This window comes from Loxodonta africana, chromosome 7 (genome assembly GCF_030014295.1).
Source record: "Loxodonta africana isolate mLoxAfr1 chromosome 7, mLoxAfr1.hap2, whole genome shotgun sequence".
Classification (NCBI taxonomy): Eukaryota; Metazoa; Chordata; class Mammalia; order Proboscidea; family Elephantidae; genus Loxodonta; species Loxodonta africana.
In genome coordinates, this window is record NC_087348.1 from 12,033,734 (window position 1) to 12,045,909 (window position 12,176).

General features: G+C 52.9%; 2 protein-coding genes across 2 annotated transcripts; both read left to right on the forward strand.

Moving 5' to 3' along the window:
• The first annotated feature begins 42 nt into the window (after positions 1–42).
• On the forward strand, positions 43–10,904 carry NXF1 (nuclear RNA export factor 1). The gene is made up of 21 exons (XM_003419640.4): positions 43–184; positions 2,469–2,649; positions 2,860–3,013; positions 3,556–3,639; positions 3,736–3,840; positions 3,963–4,043; positions 4,128–4,197; positions 4,328–4,416; positions 4,536–4,643; positions 4,825–4,934; positions 6,745–6,781; positions 7,116–7,184; positions 7,263–7,318; positions 7,644–7,751; positions 7,870–7,928; positions 8,014–8,129; positions 8,257–8,299; positions 8,889–8,961; positions 9,422–9,604; positions 10,392–10,452; positions 10,570–10,904. The coding sequence occupies exons 1-21, from the start codon at positions 157–159 to the stop codon at positions 10,606–10,608; spliced, it is 1,854 nt and encodes a 617-aa protein (XP_003419688.1). The 5' UTR covers positions 43–156; the 3' UTR covers positions 10,609–10,904.
• A 124-nt stretch (positions 10,905–11,028) lies between these two features.
• On the forward strand, positions 11,029–12,109 carry TMEM223 (transmembrane protein 223). The gene is made up of 2 exons (XM_003419465.3): positions 11,029–11,323; positions 11,668–12,109. The coding sequence occupies exons 1-2, from the start codon at positions 11,044–11,046 to the stop codon at positions 11,958–11,960; spliced, it is 573 nt and encodes a 190-aa protein (XP_003419513.1). The 5' UTR covers positions 11,029–11,043; the 3' UTR covers positions 11,961–12,109.
• The last annotated feature ends 67 nt before the right edge of the window (positions 12,110–12,176 follow it).

The window sequence follows — 12,176 nt, forward strand, 5'->3', positions numbered from 1 at the left end:
GGCGGCCCCGCCCACCAACTGGGGACGTCGGCGGCGCGCGACGTGCTCCTCCGGGCAAATGCGGCGGTGCCGGGCGTAGAGGTGTTTCGGCCTGGGTGCCTGGGCGTTCGGACGTTTGGTGGCCCGCGCCTGAGCGTCCCTGCTTGTCGCAGCGCCATGGCCGACGAGGGGAAGTCGTACAGCGGTGAGTGCTGGTCCTCGGGCGGCGGAGCGGGGCGATCCGGGGCCGGGGTGGGCGGCGCCGGCCTAGGCCTCAGCGCCGGGGCGTGAGGCCGCGAGGGGCCCGGCGTCCGTGGGGAAGGGCGCGGGGCGGGCGGGCCGGGGGCGAGGCGGCCTCGGGAGGCCCCAGCCGCACTCGAGGTGGGCGCCGGGGTTGTTGACTCGGGAATCCTGGCGTGAGGACCTGCGGCTCGAAGCGGGTGGCTCAGGGTGGGGTGACAGGATTCCTTTGAACTGTGGGTGGTTGATGCCTGTCAGTTCAGTTTGGCGGCCCGACTCTTCCTTTAATGTGACTCTGTATCTGGGCTGCCCTGGTGCCCAGTTTTCTACCGCGTGTAGTCGGTATCGTACCTCTTCCTGCCGTTTGAGCTTAATGTCGTAGACCACCTATACACCACCTCGATATTCTGATCTCCTGGGTTTAGTCCAGCGTAGTGTTCATGAATCAAAAACGACGTATTGCATCGGGCAGATCTGTGCCAAAGACCATCTTAAAGTGTTAAAAAGCAAAGATGTCGCTGTGAAGACTAAGGTGCGCCTGACCCAAGTCGTGGTATTTTCAAACGTCTTATGTGTATGCGAAAGCTGGGCAAAGAATAAGGAAGATGAAAGAAGAAGCGAGGCCTTTGAATTATGGTGTTCGCAAAGAGTATCGAATATACCACGGACTGCCAGAAGAACGAACAAGTCTGTTTTGGAAGAAGTACAGCCAGAACGCTCGTTAGAAGCAAGAATGGCGAGAGTTCATCTCATGTACTTCAGTCACATTATCAGGAGGGATCAGTCCCTGGAGAAGGAGATCATGCTTGGTAGAGGATCAGTCAGAAAGAGGAGACCCTCAACAAGGTGGATTGACACAGTGGCTCAAACGTAGCCATGATTGTGAGGATGGCGCAGGATCAGGCAGTGTTTTGTTCTGTGGTACCTAGGGTTGCTGCGTCGGAACTGACTTGAGGGCACCTAACAACCAACAGTGGTTAGGAGTGCATGACAGCCGAGGTTTGAATCCTGATTTGGCTGCACCAAGCTTGAGTGAGTTAATTAAACTCAGGCCTTGTCTTCCGTTATCTGTAATAAGGTAATAATACTATCTAACTCCTAAGGTGTGTGTGTGTGTGTGCGCTTAAATGAGATGGTTCAAGTCAAGTTCCTGGAGCATAGTGTTTAGACTGGAGAAAACGTGCAGTGAATGTGAGCTGCTGTTGTTATTCTTTTTTTTTTCTTCCTTCCCTGGGTCAACTTGTTGGGGTTCACTGGTCGGAGGATACTAGGCATTAGGCAGATCTTCTTGGTTGGAGGATACCAGGCGTTAGGTAGACCTTCTTGGGGAGTCATGGACCATTTCTTAAAAGCTATTCCTACACATCTGGATTCAGAGAATCATGTCCCTGGAGCTCATTCCAGGCTCCTTTGTTGAGCATCTGTCCTAGGCTGGAGCCGCCACTCGAGCCTGAGTCTAGGAGCTGTCCCCACAGCTAAAGGCATTTCAGGCAAAGGAAATGGAGGACTCATTCACAAAACTTCAGAGTGGCAGTTTGAGAGCAGGGAGATTTTTTAAGGTGGCCCTAAAATTGGTCATATTTGGGGTTGACATTTGGTAAAAAGTACGATTTACCAAAAACTGATGTCATCATTGTGATTGGTTAGGTTAGGAGGTGTGAGAGAAATCAGGTTACATTGAGTAGACCTGGGAGGCTGAGAGAAAGCAGGAACTTTAGATGACTTTGGGGGTCTGATTTGTGTCCACTTATACTTTTGGATTACCCACATTTCCACAGCCTGCTTCTCCTTTCTGTAGTACCAAATTCTGCTGTCATTTTCGAAAGCCCTACAGTTTTCCCTGGTGGTGCAGTGGTTAAAACACTCAGCAGCTAACCAGAAGTTTTGCGGTTCGAACCCATCAGCTGCTCCACGGGAGAAAGATGTGGCAGTCTGCTGCTGTAAAGATTTACAGCCTTGGAATCTCTATTGGACACTTCTGTTCTGTCCTTATAGGGTCGCTAGGACTTGGAATAGACTCTGCAGCAACGAGTTTGGTTTTTAAACACAGTTTGCCAAGAATTTTTCCTTGAAGATGCCATCTCTCAGAGAGGGCTCTTTAGACAGGCAGAGGGGTTTGTGTGGAGGTGGCCTCTGTTATATGTATCTCGTCTAGTAGTACAGGGTGACAAATACTGTGATTGCCACACCAGGGTATCTGGACTACTGATGTGTTTCTAACTAATTTGTGTTCCTGTTTCCGATTCCAGAGCACGATGACCGTGTTAGTTTACCTCGAAGAAGGAAAGGCCGGGGTCCTTTCCGGTGGAACTATGGTGAGGGGAACCGTCGCTCTGGAAGAGGCGGTTCTGGTACTCGGTCTTCTCGCCTTGGGGAAGATGATGGCGATGTGGCGATGGTTGATGCCCAGGATGGTCCCCGAGTACGATAGTAAGTGACCAGTTGGTCTGGCTGAAATTTAGTGACCCATCAGATTCTGCAGCTCTCTTACTGTCCATGCCCCTTCTCTTTCCCATTTTGAAGGATGAGAAATGCCAGAATCGGCTTAATGGTTGAACACCCTCAGCTCTAGCCATGATAACAGTGTGGAGGCCTTTGAGAAGAATTTTCTAGCACTTATGGACATTTTTTTCCTCACAGCAACCCTTATGCTGCCCGACCCAACCGTCGCGGTGATAATTGGCACGATCGAGGCCGTATCCACGTCACTGTGCGGAGAGACAGAGCTCCTCCAGAAAGGGGGGCGGCTGGCACCAGCCAGGATGGGACCTCGAAGAACTGGTTCAAGATTACAGTGAGTACCTTGGAAAAGAAGTAGGTGGTGTAGGGGAGACGGGGGCTGGGCTCACAGTGAAAGCGTTTCCTGTTTATTTCATAAAGTCAGTCTTTTCGGCTCTTTATCTTACAACTAGGCATCTGTCTGTTTTGCCTAAGGATCAGTATCGTAGAACACCAAAAAGTTGGTCTGTAGAAGGGAACAGGCAGGATGGGGGTACCATCTACAGGGAAACATGGTAACTGTGCTTGGGAGATAGAGAAACTCCTGGCTGTCTCAATTAGAATCCCTGGAGTTCTCAGAGGGGCAGGCAAGGTGTAAACGATAATCTTGGAGCTTTTAGAACCAAAAGTTTTTATTCTTTTGCAAAAAAAGTTTAAGTGGACAGGAAGCAAGTTAAGGGGTTCACATCTAACTTAAATAATGAGCATATGTCTAGTCCTCTTCTTAGAAAATCTTTTAAAAGCTTGGCAGAAGGCCTGAAAAAGCCACTAGGTTGGGTTTGCTCTTCTACCTTAGTTATGTATTGTTGTCCTCTTTTTTTTCTTTTTCCTTTTTAGATTCCTTATGGCAGAAAATACGACAAGGCCTGGCTGCTGAGCTTGATTCAGAGCAAGTGCAGTGTTCCCTTCACTCCTGTCGAGGTGAAATAAGGCCTCAGTCTCAGGCTGGTGGGGCACCTTGGAGGGCAGAAGGGGTCTGGGCTCTAAGTCTAATGCTGCTATTTCTGCTTCTTACAGTTTCACTATGAGAACACACGGGCCCAATTTTTTGTTGAAGATGCCAGCACCGCCTCTGCACTGAAGGCTGTCAACTATAAGATTTTGGATCGGGAGAACCGAAGGGTATGTGTAGAGGGCCCTGGCTTGGCGGGATATGGGGACTGGTGCACAGGGCAGGGACTGGGTCTTAGCACTGGGGCTTGGACTTCCTGGGGTTTACCCTGCCCTTTGTTTCTTCCCTGCAGATATCAATCATCATCAACCCCTCAGCTCCACCCCAAACGGTGCAGAACGAGCTGAAGCCAGAACAAGTAGAGCAGCTAAAGGTGAGGCAGGCTCGAGCAATGTGTTTCCACCCCATCCCCACACACATCCCCAGTCACAGCTGAACCTTTTCTCTTTCTCTCTAGCTGATCATGAGCAAAAGATATGATGGCTCCCAGCAAGCACTGGACCTCAAGGGCCTCCGTACCGACCCAGGTATAGTTGATAGCACTAATTGTCAGCTAGGTGAAGGCAGACGGGATTTCCCAGGGAGAATGTCTGGTGCTGATGCTGGCCTGGACAAGCCCTTTCAGAGTGATGTTTCCTTCCTTTCTGCTTCCCGAAGATTTGGTCGCCCAGAACATTGACGTTGTCCTGAATCGTAGAAGCTGTATGGCGGCGTCCCTGCGAATCATTGAAGAGAACATCCCTGAGGTAAGGCGTGAGGCCTTTGGCCCAGTATTTGGCTTGAAGAAGTAGGATGGGGCTGGGGGACAGATTTGTCTCAGTCCTGACACCGGCAGCACTTCCTTTAAACTCTTCTCTCCTCACAGCTATTGTCTTTGAACTTGAGCAACAACAAGCTATACCGGCTGGATGATCTGTCTAGCATAGTGCAGAAAGCACCCAACCTAAAGATCCTAAACCTCTCTGGAAATGAGGTGAAAATTGAGAGTCTGCTTGTGTTTTTAATGAGGTGGGAGGAGGGTGGAGAGGGTTTGCCTGGTGATGATGGGATGCAAGGGATGGGTCTTAGAGATGAGCATAGGGACTTGGGGTGTAGGGATCTGCTGGCTCTCTTTACCGGTCTCTTCACCTCTCTTTCCTTCCATCTGTCTGCAGTTGAAGTCCGAGCGGGAGTTGGACAAGGTAAAAGCGTTGAAGCTAGAAGAGCTGTGGCTCGATGGAAACCCCTTGTGCGACACCTTCCGAGACCAGTCCACCTACATCAGGTCAGTTGCAGCCTCTGTCTCCCCTCCTGGGGACCTTCACCCCCTGGGAGGCTGAGTTAATGCACCCTGACCAGTGCCCGTCTGCAGGAGATGTGCAGCCCTGAGCTGGAACCACCTGTCCATTGGGAGGATCACATACTCCTCCCTGCCCGTGTCTCCCAGCTTTGCCCCCAGGTCTCCTTTCCTTCCTTCTCACCTGCCTACCCATTTGCCTGGTTCTACAGCCTTTCTTCTTCCTTCCTGCACACAGCCTTTTCTAGAATTTCCCTACCCTGTTCCAAGATGATGGCATCTCCCTTTCCTGGCATGACCAGGGGGGTGTCTTGTACCTGCCCCATATATTGGGTTGCCTTGTGGCCAAGAGCCTGGTATCCCTGGGCTCAGAAAGCCCTCCCTACTGGGACTTTCTGCTGAAATGGGCCTTCCCTCCTATGATGGCCCCTCTTGCCTTTGTGCCAAGAGGGACCCCCCTTCTCCTGTCTGCATACCCAAGGCTGTTGCCTGGGCTTTCCTGGCCATGCTGAGGTTGAGGCCTCCTGGGGGCTGGTGCCATGCATTCTGTCTCTTGCCAAATGCTGTGAGCTGGCCCTCCCTGGAGAAGAAACCTGGGTTCCCCAAGACCTGTGACCAAAGCCGGGGCCCCGCCAGTAGGCGGGGGAATCCCAAGCCAGCTGCTGGGCGTGGAGGCCACGGGGGCATAGGCTACCAAGGAGACAGAACTGACGCTCGCGGGGGGCACAGCCCCTCCCTCACATCACACCTCATATCACCCTGATTGGCCCCGGAGGATGGCTGGTTAGCCAGAGACGGGTAAGATTCCTCAGGGAAGGAACAACCTAAGACAGGCACAGTCGCAGAGGGGCCATCAGGAGAGAACTTGGGGGCCGACAGAGGTGGGGCACAGACCCTTACCCCCCCCAACTTTGCAGGGGCTCAAGCCCTTCTGAGGGAGGTCTCCTGCCCCCATGGCTGCTTTGTTTCCCGCGCCCAGCTCAGAGCGGGACCCAGGTAGCAGACAGAGACCTGGCCAACAGCAGCTGCCCACCTGCCACAGCAAAGATTTGTTTCCTGTTTCTACCTTGGAGCATGGGGAAAGGGGCAGCTGAAGGAAAGGGCTGTGGCAGGGTGCCTTTGCCCTGTTTTTTCCCTTTTTTCTAAATGCTTCCTTGCCTTGTAGTTCTTTCCCTTTCTCTTTGCTTTTTCTTTCCCTTTTCTCTCTGCTTCCCTCTATTTCCCCATCTCTCGCTTGCCCCTGCCCCATCTTGCTTTTCTTCTCTTTCTGTTTTCCTCTTTCTCTTCTTTTGGCTCCCCTCTTCCTGAGCCCTGCCTTGCTCCTCTCCCTGCCCCAACATCTTGTGCCATCCCTGTGGTGTGTCCTGGTTTTGGCCAAGGCCAGACCTGGCAGAACTGATGGACACCTGGTGAGGCAGCGGAGCCCCTGGGCTCCCACCCCATTCCCTCCTCCCGGGGCTGCACAGGTGAGTAGGTGGAAGGTAAGGGGGCAGGGAGGGGAAGGAGGGCCTGGGCTTAAAGCCTGGGCTGCGGGTGCTGCTACTGTGGCACTCGGGGTCAGGCAGAAAGAGAGAGAGAGAGAGAGTCAGCCTTCAAGGCAGTCCATTTTTGGGTGCCCCGGGCAGGGTGGGGTAGGAGCTCAAGGGCCATTTCCCCCTGAGCTCAGAGGCTAGGGAGGCGTGGAGGGTGGACAGGGTGGGATGGGCTGTCCCTCGGGTGTTGGTATATTTGCTCCTAGAGCAGCCCAGGAGGCACGGTGGCTCTGAAGCATCACTCACTTCTGTCCCGTTCTTGACAGCGCCATTCGCGAAAGATTCCCCAAGTTATTACGCCTGGTGAGTCCATAACTGCTTTAATTTCCTTCTAACGAGCACGGCATCTGCCACATCCAAGGTCTCATCTGACGTGCTTTTTTGTGTGACCGTTACTTTGGGAATGTGGACCCTTTGAACACCTGACAAAGGTGGTAGTCCTTCCCAGAAAAATGCCCATACGCAAAAGCTGCATATATCAGTGATTCTGGACCCTAGGATGAAGACTCTGATTGGTCCTGCCTGTGCATTTCCCCTGCCTCTTCTATAGTTGACCTCTGACCTGCCACGGTTAGCTCTTCCATCTACTCGTCCAGCCTTTTGTCTCTGGTTTACGCTGTCAATTTTCACTTCCCAGGACGGCCATGAGTTACCCCCGCCAATTGCTTTTGATGTTGAAGCCCCCACGATGCTACCTCCCTGCAAGGTGAGAAGCCAGGACAGAGTTCTGACTTGTGGTGGGGATAGTGTTGGTTACATGCTCCTAATACCTGTTTGGTTCCAGGGAAGCTATTTTGGAACGGAGAATCTGAAGAGTCTGGTCCTGCATTTCCTGCAGCAGTAAGTATCCAGGGCCCTGAGGCTGGGGAGAGCTGGGCTAGCCCAAGCACATTCTTGAGAGCTTCTGGGTCTCCCTGTGACTTCAAAGGAGCTCTGGTAGCAGAGTGGTTAAGTGAAAGGGTCGGGAGTTTGAACCCCCCAGCCGCTCCATGGGAGAAAGATGTGGCAGTCCACTTCCGTAAAGATTTACAGCTTTGGAAACCCTATGGGGCAGTTCTACTCTGTCCAGCCCTGTAGGGTCGCTATGAGTCAGAATTGACTCAGTGGCAATGGGTTGTGGCTCCAGACTGCGGAGCTCAGGCTTGTCCTTTTGCTTTCCCCACAGATACTATGGAATTTATGACTCTGGAGACCGGCAGGGACTCTTAGATGCCTACCACGATGGGGCTTGCTGCTCCCTGAGCATTCCTTTCACCCCCCAGAATCCTAACCGGTGAGCATCCTAGCCCAGAGCCTGCCCAGAACTGCAGGGCTTCCCAGCAGATCCAGACCAGCACCTGCTAGCAACCACACTGCTCTGACCACTGCCTACTTTCCTCTTTTTCCCCCAGAAGCAACTTGGCTGAGTACTTCAAGGATAGCAGGAATGTGAAGAAACTTAAAGACCCTAGTAAGTGTGTGATGTGAACCAAGCAGGGTGGGCAGAGGGGTGTGGCCTCGGTAGTGGAGCTCAGCCTCCTGATCTTGGTCCACAGGCCTGCGGTTCCGCCTGCTAAAGCACACACGCCTCAACGTTGTTGCCTTCCTCAATGAGTTGCCCAGAACTCAGCATGACATCAATTCCTTCGTGGTAGACATAAGCGCCCAGACTGTAAGCACCTGTTTCTTCCCTGACAGAAGCCCCAGAATTGGGGGCTGAGAGGGCTAAGAAGTGGGGTGGAGGGGCTGAGGCTGTGGCTGGAAAGCCTAAGTTGTAATTGATGGTACTTCTTCTGCAGAGCACGTTGCTGTGTTTTTCCGTCAGTGGGGTCTTCAAGGAAGGTAAGGATTCTTTGATTCCTTCCCGAATTTGTAGAGGGCCTTCACCCAGCTAGACTTCCTTAAGCACTCTCAGCTTCCCAGTTGCTGTTTCTTCCCTGACCTCCCCTCATTCTGCCTGTCAACCGTCTTGGTTTGGCCTATCCTCTCTGCCTGTCTCTCCTGTTTGGGATGTGACAAATGCCTGAGGATTAGGAGGACAAGATGGGTCTTTGGAGTCAGGTGGGAATGAGTTTCCATCCCAGCCCTGGTTGTGTGTGTTGGCAAGTTGCATTTCTTTTGCACCTCAGAGTCTTTACAGGGGCTTAGTAAGAGCCATCTCACAGTGGTGCTGGGGGAGTCAGTGAGGTGTAACTTAGGAAGTACTTGACGCAGGGCCTGGCACACAGGGGCCCTGTCAGTGGTAATAGTTGTTACTGTGGTTGTCCTCCCTGACCTCTGGCACATCACCCCACCCCTGCTCCCCAGTACATAATCGTCCCTGTCTGGTCCATTTTGGTCCTTTGTATGAAATAAGACCGTGACTCGAGAAGATGTTTGTAAATAAAGCATGAACGACTCTAAGGGGTCACTGCCTTTGCTACCATTGCAGTGGATGGAAAGTCTCGGGATTCTTTGCGAGCCTTCACCCGGACGTTCATTGCTGTTCCTGCCAGCAATTCAGGGTAAGTGTTCTGCTTACCATGTGGGGTGGCAATTAGGGGTGGAATTAGTCCTCAGGGATATTTTCAGAATTTCAGAAAGGCAGGGGGTAATCAGAGGAGGTAGCTAACATGGGGTTTAGGAGGAGCCATAGCTCTCTCGGAGTCGGACTGTCTTGAGTTTTCATCCTGGCCTCACCACCTCCAGCTATGGTGAAGTTTTCTAATCTGAAAATTGGTGTAACAGTGTTGAGTGCTAAAGCTTATTACGAAATGACGGCTAAGAACTGTCCCTGGGTTGTAGAAGATAATCCTTCCAAACCCAGTCTGTCGGTGGGGGTAAATGATAAATGGTAACAGCTAGGAGGGAAGGGGGCCTTGTAGGTACTGAAGGAACCTGAGTTTTGAGAGTCAGTGGGAATGGGAACGATGAGAGGATGAGGTGGTCTGTCCAACTCTATGAGGTGCTTTTTCTGTCCCCAAGGCTGTGCATCGTAAACGACGAGCTGTTTGTGCGGAATGCCAGCCCGGAAGAGATCCAGAGAGCTTTCGCCATGCCTGCCCCCACACCTTCCTCCAGCCCAGTGCCCACCCTTTCCCCGGAGCAACAGGAAATGTTGCAGGCATTCTCTACCCAATCTGGCATGAACCTCGAGTGGTCCCAGAAGTGAGTGCTGGGCATGTGTAGGCATCGGGGTAAACTGAGGTAGGGCTGGTAGTGAATAATAAGAGCCTGAAATTTTAAAAGCCAAAACATTTTTGTTGCTTAAAAAAAGGTGGCCCATAAAAACTGGCTTGCACATAAATGCGTGTAACAAATTTCATGAACAAAACCAAGTCCCTTTTTACATACTTTTCTGCAACTTGCTTTTTTTTACCTAGGCCGTAAACATTTTTTTCCTAGCAGTATAAAAACTACCTTGTTCTTGACAGCGATTTAATATTTCTTTGAATTTGATGGACCATTGATATTTGTATTTTTACAACTTTCTTGTTTTTATAAATAGTACAAGAATGTGTAAGAATACATATTGTTGTTAGATTCTATCAAGTCAGTGTGACTCAGCAATCTCACGTGCAACAGAACGAAACACTGCCCAGTCATGCTCCATCCTCACAGTTGTTGCTTTGTTTGAGCCCATTTGTTGGCAACTACCGTGTCAATCGATCTCATTGAGGATGGTCTTCATTTTCACTGACCCTCTACTTTACCAAGCACTATGTTCTCCAGGGACTGGTCCCTCCAGGGACTGGTCCCTCCTGATAACATCCAAAGTACGTGAGATGAAGTCTCGCCATTCTCACTTCTAAGAAGCATTCTGGCTGTACTTCTTCCAAAACAAATTTATTCAAATGTAATTGTTGGCAAAGGGGAGAGTGTTTCTACAAAGTGGATTTTGAAATAGCACTTAAGAGGTTAGAGTGACTGTATTTTGGCTCTTCCTCCACTTCAGGTGCCTTCAGGACAACGACTGGGACTACACCAGATCTGCACAGGTCTTCACACAACTCAAGGTAACCTTTGGAAATAACAGTGGCAAAAAGACGGAGACCTCTGGGTCTTAAAGAAGGCCAAGCAAGCCGAGGGGCTGGGACAGGCTTCCTGTCTGCTGACCTTTCATTTCTCCCCAGGCTGAGGGCAAGATCCCGGAGGTGGCATTCATGAAGTGATTCCTCCGGTTCCCTAGAAGCCCCCCTGTAAATAGCCCTCGGATATCGTCGCTTCTTCTTCGTTGTCTCCTCCTCCCCGGCCTGAGGCCACCTTGTGACTGTGACCAAGGAGGGATGGCTGCTGGATCCCTCCCTTCTCCTGCCTTCCGGAAGACTTCCGGGAGATTGAGCCTCAGTGGTGCCAGGAAGCCAAAGCTTACTTTGTAGAACTGACACTAAACTACCCGAAGGACCTAGGTGCTTTGTGTACTTAACCCCAGAATCCTCCGTACTTTTTAAGATAAAGAGTGACGTTGTGTCCGTGTCCGGTGCTGGCTTGCTGTCCCCGTCCTCCCGGCGGGGGCGGGGCGCTGCGCTCCGGCTCCCCGTGAGTGGCCGGCGTCGGGGCGGACGCCGCAGGAAGTCCCGCCCCGGAAGGGGCGGGCCCGGCCGGCGATGGCGTCCTGGCGGCTGCGGGCGGCTCTGCGGCTCCCGCTCGCGCGCCGGGCCCTGCATGACGCCGCCCCGGCCCGGGACGTGCTGCTGTTCCAGCACGAGCGGGGCCGCTTCTTCGTAGTCCTCGGGCTGTTCTGCGCCGGCCAGGGCGTCTTCTGGACCTCCCTGGCCGCGGCCGCCGTGTTCCGCCCTCCGGCCGCGGAGGCCCCGGAGCCCCGCCGCTCCGACCTGCGCTCCGCGCTCTGGCGCTACGGCCTGGCCGTCGGCTGCGGCGCCATCGGTAAGGCGGGGCTGGCTTCCCGGCCCGGGGACGTGGGAGGCTGGGCAGGACCCTCCCTGTCAGGCCAGGAGAGGAGCGCGGAGCACCCACGCCACCGAAGGACCACCTACACACCTTAGGCTGCGGCTGCCCCTTCCGCAGCCTGGCGCCTGGAGCACGTTACCTTTAAAAGGAGGGTGGCCCGCGTTAGGGTTGTTAGGATGACTGACACAAGGTTCTGGGGTACAAGAGGAGCTCAGTAAAGGTTCCTCTCGTTACGATTATGTTTCTTCAGGGGGGCACTGGAAGGGCGGGGCCTCACCCTCCAGTGAAAACTCCCACCAGAGTCTTGGCTCTTCCTGCAGGGATCCTGGTGCTTGGTGCTGGTCTTCTCTTCTCACTCCGCTCTGTGCGTTCAGTGATGCTGCGGGCTGGAGGGCAGCAGGTGACCCTCACTACTCATGCCCCCTTTGGCTTGGGGGCCCATTTCACTGTTCCCCTGAGCCAAGTCTCCTGCATGGCTCACCGGAGTGAAGTCCCCGCCATGTTGCCCCTGAAGGTCAAAGGCCGGCGCTTCTACTTCCTCTTGGACAAAGCTGGACACTTCCCCAATGTGCAACTCTTTGACAATACTGTGGGTGCCTACAGGAGCTTGTAAACGGGAAACCTTGGGTCACCCCTCCCAGAGGGGGATAAACGGAACCTTAAGGAGAGAGTGACAACCAGGGTCACGCAAGGGGGTGTGAGAGTCATAAGCAGAGAATAAAGCTGTGGTTGTCCCAGGCTCTCCCAGAGAGGCTGATAGCATCTCTGAGTTTTCATCCATGTCTGTTGAGCCTTCACGCCTTCCTCCCACCCACCTGCCTACAGTGCT

What these genes read in the sequence shown, in the direction of transcription:
- TMEM223 (XM_003419465.3), top strand. Translation starts at nt 11,044, where the DNA reads ATGGCGTCCTGGCGGCTGCGGGCGGCTCTGCGGCTCCCGCTCGCGCGC. An exon ending in CGTCGGCTGCGGCGCCATCG is followed by an intron (nt 11,324 to 11,667) that starts GTAAGGCGGGGC and finishes CTCTTCCTGCAG; the next exon opens with GGATCCTGGTGCTTGGTGCT.
- NXF1 (XM_003419640.4), top strand. Translation starts at nt 157, where the DNA reads ATGGCCGACGAGGGGAAGTCGTACAGCG. An exon ending in CGAGGGGAAGTCGTACAGCG is followed by an intron (nt 185 to 2,468) that starts GTGAGTGCTGGT and finishes TTCCGATTCCAG; the next exon opens with AGCACGATGACCGTGTTAGT. An exon ending in AGAACTGGTTCAAGATTACA is followed by an intron (nt 3,014 to 3,555) that starts GTGAGTACCTTG and finishes TTTCCTTTTTAG; the next exon opens with ATTCCTTATGGCAGAAAATA.